At 40.8% G+C, this 16,485-nt stretch overlaps 1 protein-coding gene across 5 annotated transcripts; it reads right to left on the reverse strand.

The window, feature by feature from the left end:
• Positions 1-327: 327 nt before the first annotated feature.
• ARPP19 (cAMP regulated phosphoprotein 19) lies at positions 328-16,485 on the reverse strand. Of its 5 annotated transcripts, XM_070054213.1 has the most exons (5): positions 16,191-16,243; positions 15,909-15,963; positions 12,995-13,239; positions 5,149-5,271; positions 328-1,633 (listed from the first exon to the last, which is right to left on the reverse strand). In XM_070054213.1, the coding sequence occupies exons 3-5, from the start codon at positions 13,136-13,138 to the stop codon at positions 1,463-1,465; spliced, it is 438 nt and encodes a 145-aa protein (XP_069910314.1). In that variant the 5' UTR covers positions 13,139-13,239; positions 15,909-15,963; positions 16,191-16,243; the 3' UTR covers positions 328-1,462. The 5 variants fall into 5 exon arrangements, with proteins under 5 accessions (XP_069910314.1, XP_069910316.1, XP_051678330.1 ...); XM_070054215.1 differs by lacking the exons at positions 12,995-13,239; positions 16,191-16,243 and adding an exon at positions 16,270-16,485; XM_051822370.2 differs by lacking the exon at positions 12,995-13,239 and having other exon boundaries at positions 16,191-16,283.

Consider the following 16,485-nt stretch of genomic DNA (forward strand, 5'->3'; position numbering starts at 1 on the left):
TACTTAAGTTATTTACCAGAATTTAGCTCTTCTTGACATATGTTCCTGGGCCAATGTTTTCAACTATTTGTTTCATTATATTCAAACAATTATCAGTTATTAGTAACAATACAGGATATATCCTAAGAGTGATTAATTAGCAATTGAGAAAAGAGACAGCAAAAGTCATTGAGTTATAAAATACAGCATTCAGCACAGCAAATTTCTTAAAGAGTAAGGATACAGCCACCTATGCTTCCATACAGATTGAACAGCCCTATACCATTTGAATCAAAGAAGCAAAAACAAAACAAAACAAAACAACAAAAAAAACCCAGACAATAGGGGTGGACAGAAGGCCAAGCATGAAAGCCTTTTATTCTAACATACCCAAAGTGAATTGTGGAAGTAAAAAGTATCTACATTTAAAAAGTTCATATAAATTATGTGAACTGTTATTTTCAGAAAAGTCAAAAAGAAATGTTCTGCATAGGACCAAAGATATGCCTAAGCAACATACCGTATTTGCACAAGGCCACTGAATGTCATGGATATTAGAAACAAACAAAAAAAAGCTTAAGTCTATGGCAGATTAAGCAGACTTCAATTTGGTATTCTGTAAGCCCAAGATTATAAACTTATCATACAAAAGCTGTAATGAAAGGATTTGTGTAGTAACTTTTGTGCTTCTGGTTGGCACACTGACTACCTTTTAATATGTGAAATTAATACAGACATTTGTGAAAGGTTGTGCAAAACTATTATATTTACAAAAATGGCACAAAAGTGAATTCAACAGTCAATGCACATGCATACGTCATTCACATCTTCAACGACAAAAGGTATTCTACCATTATAGAACTGAGTAAGAACAGTAGCTTCAACGGCAGCTGTTAAGCACTAGAGTCACATAAGTTACACCAGAATGGGCAAATATTGCCCAAGTAAAATTCTACTGTTAAAGCTGAAACAGGTTTAAGGCCATTCAAGTTCAACCACAGAAATACAAATCTTTTTGGAGTCCCATCTAGTTGTGTTTGAATTATGTAACTTTTCTTACAACTTGTGGTCTTAAACTTCTGTTTTACAAAATCCAAAAGGAAAATACAGAAAAAAATCAATACAAGAGGTTATGTTAAATAAGAGTAACATACAATGCTATAATTAAGATGAAGTAAGTAAAGCCAAACCATTAAAATTGTAAAACTTGTTACTTGTTGGAACCTACACTAGGAGTTAGGTAATATATACAATTATTTTCAAGTAGATTACGTTGCTCTATCATGTCTTTATCAGTGCACTGTTTAACTAATCAAAAACTCTACACATGTATATTCCCTTACAACAGCAGCACACACTACCGCTACCTGCAAAGCTGTCAGTCTCAAATGACTCAGAGAATGAAAGGAAGTAAGAAGTGGATAGGTAACATAGTAAGAGAAATAATGGGAATTAGAAGATTCATGCAGTTCAACTCTTTTAATCAGCCAGCCAGCTTGCTAGCAACAAGGGATGGCTTCCGTTGAGGAAGGTCCTGTGGAGTGGGAATGTGGTCACCAGTGACCTCCGTTTTATCCGGGGCTGCAGTAGGAAGTTGCTTGTTTTTCATTTTTGCTTTTGCCATGTTGTAATCCCCAGAATCAAAGTATTTTTGCTGTAAATTAAAAAAAAAAAAAAACTGATTAGAGTTTAAAAGCTTTCATATGCAATTATGCTGATTTCTAGATGCAGATGTGACTCCACACTGCCAGAATAAAATAAGCTAGTCTAAATCAAATTAAACAGGAATATTAATTAGATGAAACATCTGTATCTTTGTATCAAGTTCTACCATCTCAACAACTGGGAAATCAGGCAAGATTCTTGTCTTAAAGCTTGCTTGAACCATTCTAGTGCTAACAGAACCCTCAAGATTGACAACAAGCTGTCTGGGAATAAAAAGTCCTGGATTCAGATTAAAATACAAACTTTTCATTTAGTAAATCAAACAGCCACATCGAAATTCTTGCTCCACTCATATTGAAAATAAAACCACTTTATTCACCAACTTGCATTTATTTAGGATGTACCATGTACCACAAACAACTATTATTTTTAGTTGTTAGTACTCTGTCAACTAGGATTAACATTTTCTCAAGAATTTAAAACATATTTGTTTGAACATAAGCAATGGGTAAAAATAAAGATAGCAATCTAAGTGCTTTTAAGAAATAAACTCAATAGAAATTATCATTTAAAATGATGCCCTATACCTCCTTTATATTTCATGCAAAGACACTGAATAAGTAAAACTGTTCTTTTTATCTGGAAGGATAAGGTTAACATAACCTTTGTCAATGAAACATAAACTGATGAGACCTAAAGATTAACCTATTAGTTAATCTATTTGAGTTCCAGAGTAAAAACGGGTAAATCTGCCCAGGTTCTGACTTATACCAACTACATTAGCCAACCCACATTTACTGACTTCTATATAAAAGGCACTGGTGTGTCAGAGCTGGAGAAAGACACAATGAACAGTTAAGTAAATCAACTGCTGTAACATTGTCCGAAGTCTGTCAGATGCTATGTATGCTCAAAGGAGGGCAAACTACCCTCAGTCTGGGTTGGCAAAAGTGAATGAAACAGGTATGAAATGAGGATCCAGGTGAAAGGCGGAAGGGTCCGCATCTTCAGAGGTACCTCATGTGGCTACATGGAGCAGCTGGGAACTCACAGCTCAGTATAAGATCAAGTGGCCTGGGGAAAACATCTCATTGGCTGCTTCCTTTGGGACTATTTTTGATAAACTAAAGGTCCTAAAGATAGATTTCAGGCTGGCATTGTGGCCAACATCTCACAAGGGCGCCAGTTCAATTCCTAACTGCTCGACTTCCAATCCAGCACCATGCTGATGCACCTCCGAAAGCAACAGAAGATGGCTCAAGTGCTTGGGCCTCTGCCACCTATGTGGAAGACCAAGATGAAGCTCCTGGCACCTGGCTTCTGGCTTCAGCCTGGCGCAGCCCCAGCCATTGCAGCCATCTGGGGAGTGAGTGAGCAGATGGAAGATCTTTCTCTTTCTCGAACTCTTTCATAAAAATAAATCTTTTTAAAAAATCATTTTATTACGTCACTGTATGTGTGCCATACAAAGCAGTAGCAAGGAAACTTGGATCTGGTTCTTTGTAGGCTTACTGCAGCTTCATTTCTGCATTTTAAAATGGGTAGAGGAAAAAAAAAATCTAAGAACTTTTGATGCACTGTATTATATTAAGGAGCTGCTTCTGAGTTCAGTAGCCTCTGGAGAGCAAAGCAATCTGACAAAAGCACAAAGTGAGAGAGTTAACACAGTACAAATTTCAGGCAGATTCCCCGATGTAATACATTCAAGTTTCTGATGACAAGTAAGCAAAAGTTCATGAAAAGGGGATCTCATTTAACTGCAGATTAGACTACTCTGCTTAGGCAAAAGGAATTAAATCCACTTAGTGTGGCCTGAGAAAAAACTAAAACTAATGTTTGACAATTACAATTTCCCTAAAAAGAAACAAATCACTACAAAAGGCAGGGAATCTGCACAGAGAGATGAATAAAGACAACATGACAAAGATGTCAGAGAGAAAACTCAATGCTTTTAGGTAGAGTACTGAACTAGATTAATGTTTCTCATATTGAGATTCACAGATAAGAGACTACAATTGTCAATGTCTAAATTTTGTTCAATTTCTTAGTGAAGATATTTAAGAATTAACAAAACATTTTCTAGCTCATCTAGATGGTGATCTTATAAAAGTCTTCTTCCCTCAAAATTTAGAGGTTACACTTAATAATGGTATTTACAGCTGCCTTGATAGCAGCTGCCCTGGGACTTCACCAATTCCACAAATACAATACTATATAATCCAACCCTCTCAGATGACAACAAAACTAAAGATTCTGAGGTAATTTGTCAAGCTTGCTAACTATTCTGATAAAAGAAAACATAAACATAGGACCCTATAGTTCATATTTTTAAAAAACTCAAAATTTTATTTCAATCCTATAAAAGGATTTACTGACATTCTGGTATAATACAAATAGCAAAGAGAAATAGTTTTGTAAACACTAATAATCAAATCAGAAATCCAGTAATTTAATAAAGATTATATAATTTATTTCATAACTGGTACATTTATATTTGCATAGCTAGACCCAAAATTAAATTTTCATTCTGCTTTTTCTACTTATCCCTTATGACCTTTCTAACTCCAAAAATATTTAAAACTACCAAATACTGACTTACCACAATTAATTTAACCATTTCTTTGCTGTTGATTAGTGTTATTGCTTTTAATTATACTTAAAGCTATAAAAAATCTCCAAACTTAAAAATGTTTCTTCATATTGACTTATACCCTTAGATATTTCATAAAAGATTACTCAGAGAAAGTGAACCTTTTTGTAAATTCTGCTCCATACCCCTTCTGAAAGTAGAAGTAGTAATTTTAAATGTTTAAACACAATAAAGAACGCATCAGTGTCACTCAATTTCAACCTCCACAGGTATTTTTTAATATAAAATCCTGCATCCGAGAGCACTGTGTTCTTGTATATTTTGAAGTTCTCTTTTATGCATTATAAATTTTAACTTTCGTTTTTGTAATATTTTCCCTCTGCATTACATGTCACAACAGCACATAGGCTTTACATTTTATTTTTGTTATCATTTCTCCCTGTCATCTCATGATTTCAAAACTGTGAATGTCATTCTTTCATATAAGAGAAAAACACTACCCACTCTTTTTTTTCCACTTTAAAAATAATTAGTTCTTTTTGGATTTGATTTGGGAAAATAATTCCTATATGATTACAGCTAGCACATTCACATTCTTGAAAGCAGCAAATACTAGTATTTCTAAGGCATTCAACTTAAGGATAAGTATGACTTGGAATCTCAGTCAATAAATAATTCTCTTTCATAAGTAGCATTTCATCCTACCTACATGCTTAAAATAGCTTTTAATTAACTGTTAAAGAATTACAGATTCCTACAGACATTTATGAAATGAACAGTGTAAAGTATTGAAAAAAAATTATACGCATACACACAAAGGCACAGATCTATACAGCCACACACTTGTTTTACAATCCCTGATGGTAATCAAGTTCACAGGGCTTAAGTATTTGAGATTACATGTGACAACTTACCCCTTTCTGCAATCGTTTCCTTAAGAAATCTGAACCTCCGGGCTTTTGTCCCAGATGAGGATACCTTGCTTTTAATTTTGCTTCTTCAGCTTTCTCTGGACTAGTCACTTTATCTTCCATTTCCTGAAATAATTTTAAATAAATTACTTCTCCGTTACAATTAGCTATTTAAAATAATTCACCTTTTACCAACTGGATACTGATTCTACTGGTCAAGTACCAAGAAACACAGCATCTGACTGAGAAACCCAGCACAGAAGCCTTTAAGTCATCTCTGTCTTGTTTCAAATGATCCATGTGATAGCTCTATTATAGCTGTGATGCATGTGTAACACCCCACACACTGGATAAAAATATCAAGATAGCTCAGCTCTGGAGTCTTGCTTGCCATTACTTTCCAGTCATGTATGACATATTTATAGTTAGTCACCTTCTATGGAACTCTTCAGCTCTTTGCCTATATTTAGATAATTATTCTAGCACTGTTAAAATCTGAAAGATCTGATTACCTGTTTATTCGAAGTTACACATGATTTGAAGCTCCTTAAGTCCTCATATATGTGTATTTTATTGCCTAATCTTCTGTTTAGAATGACAATTTCTGTTCATGTCAAAGATCCCATTCTTTAATACAGCAAAATTCTATTTTCTGACAAGAATGTAAATATCTTAAGCTTATTCACTTTTTTTTTTTTTGGACAGGCAGAGTGGACAGTGAGAGAGAGAGACAGAGAGAAAGGTCTTCCCTTGCCGTTGGTTCACCCTCCAATGGCCGCCGCAGCCGGCGCATCGCGCTGATCCAATGGCAGGAGCCAGGTATCCCATAGGGTGCAGGGCCCAAGCACTTGGGCCATCCTCCACTGCACTCCCTGGCCACAGCAGAGAGCTGGCCTGGAAGAGGGGCAACCGGGACAGAATCCGGCTTCCCAACCGGGACTAAAACCCGGTGTGCCGGCGCCGCAAGGCGGAGGATTAGCCTAGTGAGCCGCGGCAATGGCCAAGCTTATTCACTTTTGACACCAATCTTGATTTAGTTTAGTTTCTGTCAAAGGGTCATATTGTACAGGGAAGCAGTATTATTACTTTATGTTAAGTACTACAAAACAAAGAATAAATCAAGAAAAACAAAGCTTTCCTGTGAGGGCTAGGCTGGGCAGCTGGTAAGACACACTTTCTAGCTAATGGGCCTATTTTCTGCTTATGAGATCTGTAAAATTATACTTCTCTGCATATCTTCATTTTTTCCAGGTTATTTATGAATAGTCAAAAAACAAGATTGCTAAATCTACAAATGTCAAACTAACTGTTTCATGCAGCATATTATCTAGGAATTGAAAAAATTTTGTACAATTTTTACAGATGTTTCTCAAAATTATATTCATACATATACTGTCAATACTTTATTCATCTTAAGCTTTCCCCATGTGTTGCGACAGCTCATTTTAAAAATATTTATGCTGTGCTCGCTTCGGCAGCACATATACTAAAATTAAAATATTTATGTATTTATTTGAGAAGCAGAAAGAGGCAGACTCTGGTCTACTCCCCCAGATGCCAGCAAAGGCCAGGGCTTGGCTGAGCAGGAATGGAATCAGAAGCTGGAACTCAATCCAAGTCTTTCACGTGGGTGGTTTGGACCCAACTACTTAAGCCACCACTGGTGGCCTCCCAGGGTCTGGAGGTAGAAAGCAGGAATCAAGAGCTGAAGCCAGAATAAACAATCTAAATGAAAGATTCTGGTGAACAAGACCCCAGCAGAAGGAACAGGCCATCAAGGAGAGAGGCACCTTTCTCTGAAGGGAGGAAGGAACCTCCACTGTGATACGGCCTTGACTAAACAAGTTCAGAGTCGGTGAACTCAAGGGGCTTCCATAGCCTAGACAGCTCATAGCAAGAGTCTCGGGTGATTGCTGACATCATAAGCAAGAGTGCCAATTGTTAAATCAACAATGGAGTCACTGGGTACATGCTCCCCACGTAGGATCTCTGTCCTTAATGTGTTCTACTATGAAACTTAAAAACAACACTACTAGTCGAACAATACCCTATACCTTGTGCGGTTGTGTGGGTGCAGTCTGTTGAAATCCTTGCTTAGTATATACTAAGTTGATCTTCAGTATATGAAGGTAATTGAAAATGAAACTCGATGAAGGGCGGGATGGGAGAGGGAGTGGGAGAGGGGAGGGCCATGGGAGGGAGGGAGGTTGGGTGGGGGGAACCACAACAATACAAAAGTTGCACTTTGTAAATTCACATTTATTAAATTAAAAAAAACTATAACAAATGAAACAAACAAACAAAAAAAAACAAAAAGAACTTAATACTTTACCCTTTTAGTATTTTTTATGTTCTACTTAAAACTATTGGTTGAACTCTGTAATTAATACACAATTACTCTTAGGTGTTTAATGCTATAACTAGTACTCAAATAGTATTTTACACTTTGTGTTTCTGTGTGGGTGCAAACTGTTGAAATCTCTACTTAATATATGCTAAATTGATCTTCTGTATATAAAGATAATCGAAAATTAATCTTGATGTGAATGGAAGGGGAGAGGGAAGCTATTGTAATCCATAAGCTGTACTTTGGAAATTTATGTTCATTAAATAAAAAAAAAAAGCTGAAGCCAGAATCCAACATGGGACAGAGGCAAACCAAACGCCTGCCCCATGCATCTCATTTTCAGTCTTAGAGGATTTGGGGACCAAGAGCTATGGCTGATCTCTTTTTATGTGTAAGTTCTTTTCTGCTTCAAGTATTCTTTCCACATTTATGTTGCAGTTTCATATATCTGTCTCTTTACATACATTGATCGTATCATTCACTCACTTGACATACACAAAAATTCAACTATGTGTGTTGAGTCAAGAGTTAAGAGACATTATTCTGCCAGTAATTGCTTTCAAGATTTCTCTTATTCGAAAGGCAGAGTTAAAGAGACAGATAGAGACAGGAGGGAGGGAGAGAGAGGTCTTCCACTGGCTGGTTCACTTCCCAAATGGCCACAACGGCCAGAGCTACGCCTATCTGAAGCCAGGAGCATTCTCCAGGTCTCCCTTGTGGGTGTAGGGCCCCAAGGCTTGCGCCATCCTCTGCTGGAATGCTGGTACCGCAGGCTGGGGCTTTAATCTGTTGTGCCACAGCACCAGCATGTTTTAGGACCTTCTTGATAAGTACATTCAAATACCTGGGTATTAACTAACATCTTGATATACCTACAGATCTGCCTATCCAGGTTGGGTGGTAGTCTGTGTCTGCTGGCATTCAGCCCACACTCAACCTTTGCTAAATGCTTTCCTAAATCACAACAGCTAGAGGCTGAAACTACATTTCCCACACTGAGTTCCTGCTAGGTTCTGCCAATGACAATACCACCAAATTAAAAAAAAAACTGGATGGTGCTGTGGCATAGCAGGCTTCCAGTGCCAGCATCCCATATGGGAGCTGGTTCAAGTCCCGGTTGCTCCAGCTCCCTGCTAATGTGCCTGAGAAAGCAGTGGAAGATGGCCCAAGTCCTTGGGCCCCTGCACCCACGTGGGAGACCCAGAAGTTCCAGGCTCCTGGCTTTAGTTCAGTACAGTTCTGGCCTTTGCAGCCACTTGGGCAGTGAACCAGCAGATGGAATACCTCTCTCTAACTCTGCCTTTCTAAATAAATAAAGAAATAAATAAATCTTTAAAAACAAACCAAAAAAAGAACTGAGTAGAGACATTTGGCACAGTCATTATGACACTGTGCTAAGACCACATCCATATGGAGACTCATGAGCTCAAGTCCAGGCTCCACTTTCTATTCAGCTGCCTGTTAATGTGCTCCCTGGAAGGCAGTGGTGATGGCTCTAGTACGTGAGTTCTTCCCAGGATACCCAGATGGAGTCCCCAGCTCTGATTTCAGTTTTGCCCTGGGCATTGCAGCCATCTGGAGAATGAACCAGCAGATGGAAAAATCTATCTCTGTGTCTCTCAAATAACATTTTTAAAAAAACAAATGACAAGAAAGCATTGCCCATATCTGAAGAATCAAAGGCTTTCTACGATCATTCACCTCTGGAAACATCACCTTCTCCTCTCTTGTTCCTCTATCCTTCTAAGAATTTGTTACCTAATTTCCTAAATCACATTTCTTTCTGCTTGAAATGTACAAAATAGTTTCTGTTCCCATCTCCCAAAAGAACACGGAAAAACAAGTAAAATAAGCAATTTATCCATGTAGTCATGTATAAAAATGCAAAATAGGAACCAGAATTTGGTTTGATTCCTTGCTTCCGGACAAAGAAAGTCTTAAACATTTACTTCAGCTAGAATGAAAATAAATCAGGAAAAACGTTTCAGATACAGAAGGAAATAGTAAACAAAGAAACTGGTTTATGTGCATGTATTTATTTGAAAGGGAGACACACAGAGAGAGGAGAAAGAGGTCTTCCATCCGTTGGTTCACTCCCCAAATGGCTGTAACAGCTGGAGCTGTGCTGATCTGAAGCCAGGAGCCTGGAGCTTCTCCTAGGTCTCCAACAAGCATGCAGGGGCCCAGGCATTTGCGCCACCTTCCACTGCTTTCCCAGGCGCATTAGCAGGGACTAGGACTCCAACTGGTGCTCACATGGGATACCTGCATCTTAGGTGGCAGCTTAACCTTCTGTGTCACAATGCCAGTTCCTATACTGCTTTCATGTCACTTAAATTTCCATTTTCAAAACAAACACTTTGTTTCTCTTGTGGGATGTTGTGTAGTGTGCTTTGCTCCCCTTTAGTGTTCTCAGTGTTTTCTCATTACACCTTGCTTTGTGCTTATTCGCCTGCAGAAATTTCATCTACACTGAATTCTTTCCTTGTTTCATTTTTAAAGATTTTATTTCATTTATTTGAAAGGCAAAGTTAGAGACAGATCTTCCATCCACTGGTTCACTCCCCAAGTGGCTACAGTACCGGCCCCTCATAGGCCAGTGTTGTGATACAGCAGGTAAAGCCACCACCTGTGACGCTGTCATCTCATATGGGTACCAGTTCGTGTCCTAGCTGCTCCACTTCTGTTCCAGGTCTCTGCTAATGGCCTGAGACAAGCAGCAGAAGATGGCCCAAAGTGCTTTGGCCCCTGCCACCCACGTGGGAGACACGGAGGAAGCTCCTATCTCCTGGCTTCAGCCTGGCCCAGAGCTGGCAGCTGCGACCATCTGGGGAGTGAACCAGTGGATCAAAGATCTCTCTCTACAACTCTTTCAAAATAAATAAACCTTATAAAAAATTTAAAAGTAAAAACCAAGAAACAAAAAACCCAAAAGAACAGTATTTTTAACAGTATTCTCTTAAGTGCATACAACCAAAAAGGTTCTTCTTTGTATTCTATTATCCAGCACATGGTTTAACACTGATCAGTGTTAAGCATGTGCATTTTCGTGAATTATACAAAGGGATTTTAAAGCTTTGTGGAAAAATTCAATTAACAGATTTTAAAAAATGAACTTCATTACCTTTCTGAAGCCCAGGTCTGCTGTAAATACACAGATATTCAACTAATTAAGGATTATTCTGTAGTCCACTATAGATTGCTGTTATTTATATCTGAATGACAGCTACCATTCTTCAGCCTCCAGCAAAAGTTATACAACATCAGCAATAAAAACCTAACCACTGTAAGCAAATTCTCCTCTCTGTTCAGCAGTATGTTCACTGATGAGTAAGTTGAAAGGATTAATGAAAGCCAACAAATCTTTTTGGGGGTATTGCCAGGAAGGTAACAATACTGTATTAACCTCTCTGGAAAATCACTGTTGTCTTAAGTCCTTGCTGCTTGCCCAGTACCTGGCAACTAATGAGTGTTCACTGAAAGTCCACTGGATAAATAAATACAATGTACTTCATTTATTTCCCTAAAGTTAAAAAAGTTTAGGGGCCGGTGCTGTGGCATAATGGGTAAAGCCACCACCTTCAGTGCCAGCATCCCACAGGGGCACCAGTTTGAGTCCCGGCTGTTCCACTTCCAATCCAGCTCTCTGCTATGGCCTGTGAAAGCACTGAAAGATGGCCCAAGTCCTTGGGCCTCTGTAACCACGTGGAAAACCCAGAAGAAGCGCTGGGCTCCTGGCTTCAGATTGGCACAGCTCTGGCCAGCCAATTGGGGAGTGAACCAGTGAATGGAAGACCCTCTCTCTCTCTTCAAATAAATAAATAAATCTTAAAAAAAAAAAAAAAAAAAAGCAAGCTTATACAACTGATAGGTCATCATCAGATCTTTGGGACATTTGATATTATAATACACAAAGGCTCAGGAATGCTTCTGTTGTACAACAAAATTCTAAGAGCCAACAAACATTTTAGAACTTCTCTGAGGTTTATTTCTAACTTGATTATTAAGAAGCAGAGGTTGTACCAGACCAAACTACATTTCCTGCTCACTCCAACCAGAAATAGAAAACACTGGGCAGGTGTTTGGCACAGCAGTTAAGACACCATTTAGTACACCCGTATCTCATATCGGAGTGCTTGGGTTGGAGTGCCAGCTTAGCTCTGAATTCCCAGCTTCCTGCTAATGCACACCCAGAGAGGCAACTTGGGTCCCTCCCTACCACCCAGACAGGAGACCTGGATTAAATTCCAAACTCCTGGAATCAGCCTAGCCCAGCTCCAACAACAGACACTTGGGGACTAAACCAGCAGATGGCATTATGCCTGTCTGTCCATTCCTCTGTCTTGCAAAATAAGTATTTTTCAAACCTTGACATTAAAAATATTAAGAGAAAACACTGAGTCTTTTAGCAAACAAAGGTAGTTTCAAAACAGTCCCAGAAAAAAAAAATCAACAGTAATCACAATTTTTAATATATTGGATACATAGGGAAACAACTTATAGCTATACTGATGATATGTGGAAGGATAGTTATGTATTGCTTAATGATGGGATACATCATTAAGTCTGAGAAATGGACTTTTAGGTGATTTTTTTCATCGTATTAATATCCCAAGTGTTCTGACACAATCTAAGATGGTGAGGATGTCACTAGAAGATAAAATCATATATGCAGCCAGTCATTAACCAAAGCATCTTTATACAGTGCATGCCTGTAAAATATTTTTTGAAAAGCAGAGAAACAGAGGCAAAGACAGATGAAGATTTTTCATTTGTTTCATTCCCCAAATGCTCACAAACAGCTAAGGTTGGGCCAAAGCAAAGCCAGGAATCCATCACTAAATCCAGGTCTGCCAAGTTTTGGTCTATCACCTGCTGCCCCTCAGGGTATGTACCAGCAGGAAGCTGGAACCAGAAGCAGAGCTGAAATCCAAACTGAGACACTCTGATATGAGATGTAGGTACTCCAAATGGCAATTCAACCACTGTACCAAATGCCTGCTCTGTAACTTAACAGTTCTGAGGTAGACATTTGACCTAGCAGTTAAGATGCCTGCATCCAACTTTGCAGTACCTGGGTTCAATCCCCACCTCTATCTCCTGACTCCATCTTCCTTGCATGCATTCCCCAGGAGGCAGCAGTAGTGGCTCAAGTGATTCCTGACACTGACATGGGGCATCTGGATTGCTTTGACAGCTCTCAGCTTCAGACCTGGTCCAGACAAGACTGCTACAGACATCTGGGACGTGAACAATCACTGGGAGCATGCACACATGCTCTTTCTCTCTCTCTCTCTGCTTCTAAAAATTAAAAGAGACTAAGATTTAAATAAAAGTTCTATTCTTCTTCTACCACTCACAAAGTCACCAAGTGTATGTTTTAACAGAAATATCTATTCTACCCTTTCCAAAATATCTTAGCTTGATTAACCTTATAACCTCTATAAAATCTGCTACTGAGATCTTTAAAAAAATAAAGTCGGGGCCGGTGCTGTGGTTCACTTGGTTAATCCTCTGCCTGCGGCGCCAGCATCCCATATGGGCGCCGGGTTCTACTCCTGGTTGCTCCTCTTCCAGTCCAGCTCTCTGCTGTGGCCTGTGAGTGCAGTGGAGGATGGCCCAAGTGCTTGGGCCCTGCATCCGCATGGGAGACCAGGAAGAAGCTCCTGGCTCCTGGCTTCGGATCAGCGTACTCTGGCCATAGTGGCCATTTAGAGGGTGAACCAACGGAAGGACGACCTTTCTAACTGTGAAATTAAAAAAAAAAAATAAAGTCACAACAGACATGATTATAGACACAACTCCTCCACTTTTGTTAAGTCTTGATTGGGTTTAAGTTAAGGTTTTGATACTGTATTTCCACTGTCTAATCCTCCTTAATTACCAACATTGCCACTTACACTGGAGTATTTCTTTGACAATGGTTTCAGTGGAAAAGTTCTGAGGAAAATGAATTCAACAATTTATGAACAATGTCAAGCACTGTACCAGGTGTAGGGGGAAAAAAGATACACATAACTCAGGGGCCATGGGCTCAAACTGCCAGGAATGAAATTAGAATGATCTTTTTAAGTTCCCATGTGCTTCTTCTCACCCACAGCAGAGTGCATACGCCTCTCTTTGCTAGTGTTATTAAAAATGGGGGTGGGGTGGGGTGTGGCCAGCTGCATTGTGGCATAGCAGGTATGGCATCCTATATGGGTGCCGGTTCGTATCCCAGCTGCTCCACTTCCAATCCAGTTCTCCGCTAATGGCCTGGGAAAGCAGTAGAGGATGGCCCAAATGCTTGGGCCCCTGCACCCATGTAGGAGACCGAATGAAGCTCCTGACTTCGGCCTGACTCAGCCCTGATCCCTGAGGCCATCTACTGAATGAACCAGTGAATGGAAGATCAATCTTTTTGTCTCTCCCTCTTCTTCTGTAACTCTTTCAAATAAATTCTTAAAAAAAATTTTGTAAAAAAAGAAATGAAGGGCATTAATTTACCATACTCAAAAAGCCCCTGCAGCTTAACAATTGCTACAACATATTTTGGAAATCTGGTTTCAGCAAAATACATTGCACTAAAAATTTAAACTGGCTTTGTATTTATTATTAGTTTTAGCAGAATTTAAATGTCAAGATAGTTTATACTTGTATTTTTGTTTGTATATCTAACTAATATCCCAATAAAAGTAGTATTCATATCTTTTAACATAGGTGCATACAATGCACAAGACAGAAATGTCTTGGTTGTTACTCCATGCAGAGCCCAGTTATTTACCTTAATATTTCAGAGGCAGTAAGTGAAACCTACCATAAAACTATACAAGTATTTTTAGTTCAATTTTCTGGCTTTAATTGAAAGGTCAACTGGGTGAAGAGACAATAACCCAATTTTTTTAGGTCATCTAAACTGTTCTTCCAAACAGAAGAAACAGGTGATTTGGCTCATAGGAAGAGAGGAGTGACTCTGCACATTTTCCTCACGTTCAGGAACAGTATCCATGCTACAGGCACTTAACATCTCCAGCCAATCCTGAATTTAAGAAGGGACATTATATTCCTAACACATTTTGGTTAGGTATTAACGACAGCAGCTGAAGCCAGAAGATCTGAAATAAATGTTTAATACAGACACTCATTAAAAGGAAATCACTCAGGATATCCTCAATTAGGCTGTTCTAGTAAAAGCATTTACACTCTAGAAATCAACACTTCACATTTTGGCAACATACTAACAAATCTTACAAAGATTATAAAGCATGCTACTGTGCACCAGGTGTCCACACTGAGTGTGATTCCAATTTGTAAGACACCACAGTCAAGGCTTTCATTATTTCATTAATAAGGAACACTAAAACAAGCATTTTACAATAAAATGAGATGTAATATTAGTTAAGATTGTTACCTTAGACTAACTTTTTTTGTGTGTAAAATGAGAAAAGCATTCAATAATCTTCCCTGTAAAATCCCCCAACTAACGTAGTTCTTGGTCTACTATTTATATTACTGTTTCCTTTTCTTCAGTTTTACACCATCCGACTTGGGCAAAGTTAGTATGGTTAATACCATATGGATTGGAACAGACACCTACCCAATTTCCAATCTGACTGGGAACGTGGTTGCAACATTGGGCAGAAACCTTTTCAAATCCGCTTTATGGTAAGGCGGGGCCATTTTTAAGAAAAACTGTTGCTAACTCCCCAGAAACAATTAAGGGAAGAAAATCAGGGACCTCCCTCGTTTCCCAACCAGCCGTAAGTCCAGGACAGCAGCAAAAATAATCATGGTGCAAGGGGCAAGCACGAGCCTCCATAAACACAAGGGAGTTGTGTTCGTAATTTGAACCATATTGATCTTTTCTGGCATACACCCCACCCCTACATCAGAAATTGAGTTTACAAAACACTCCTAACGTTTCCGAAAAAAGTCTGAGCCACGAAGGCAGCCCCACTTTTGAAGATTCCTACTTCTCGATTTTTCGTCGTCCATCAACCCTGCGAATCCCGCCGCTCACATTCTTGAGCACTCCCTCGGCCCGGGTAGGCCTCACAACCAGGGTAGGAAGTACGTACGGCTACTCTGGAAGCAATTGCAATCCAGGTCTCCGCCACGGCCCCCCACGCGGGACAGCCTTTAGGGTTAAGCGCACGCTTCACCAGAAGCTGGGAGCGATCGGGGCGGGGCGGATAAAACTTGCCAGGGCAAGTGAAGCCCGCAGAACTTGGGCTCCGGGGCACACGCGACGCACCCAGACCTTCGGGGAGAGGGGCAGCGCGTGTGAAGCGAGCACGCTCCGGCGCATTACCGGGGACTGCGGAAGGCCGACTCCCGGGGTGCCCCGCCTTCCGGCCGAGGCTCCCGGCTCCGCGGGACCGCACGCCGCCAGAGCAGGCCGCCCGCCAGGCCGGGCCCGCTCCCCGCGCGCACTCACCTTCTGCTCCTCCGCGGAGGCTGTCTCGGGGACTTCCGCGGACATGCTGCTCTCTCTGCAGACGAGACGCCGGGAAAAGACGCGATTACCGGGTGGCCGAGGCCGCCCGGCCGCCGCCTTAGGCCCGCCCGACGCCCGCCCCCGCTCTCCCGGCGCCCGTCGGGGGCCGCCTCCGCCCGCGAAAATGGCCGCCGCCTTATGACGACACCGAGCTCAAGGCGCCCGGCTGCGGCGGCTGCGGCCCACCGATGCCCGCCCGTCGCTCGCGCGCCGCGCCCCTACCTGCCTAACCCCGCTCGTCCGGCTTTCAGACGCCTAAGCACTTCCTTTTTCCCTTCAAAGGTCGCGGCTCGCGCCTTACCTCACTTCCGTCCCGTGGTGCCGAGTGCTCCCTGGGAATGGTAGTTCCAAGTGGAGCCGCCTCTCCCCGCCCTTGCGTGCCGCTTCTCCCCGCGCTCTTCCGGGACCTTACCTATTTCCACTTCCTCAGGCTCGCGTAGTCCTCTTACCCTACTCGCCCCGTGCCCGGCAGCCACGCAAGGTTCTCGGGCTGCCTCCCTCCACAAATCTCGCCCAG

The sequence above is a fragment of the Oryctolagus cuniculus genome, chromosome 12 (assembly GCF_964237555.1).
Source record: "Oryctolagus cuniculus chromosome 12, mOryCun1.1, whole genome shotgun sequence".
Taxonomy (NCBI): Eukaryota; Metazoa; Chordata; class Mammalia; order Lagomorpha; family Leporidae; genus Oryctolagus; species Oryctolagus cuniculus.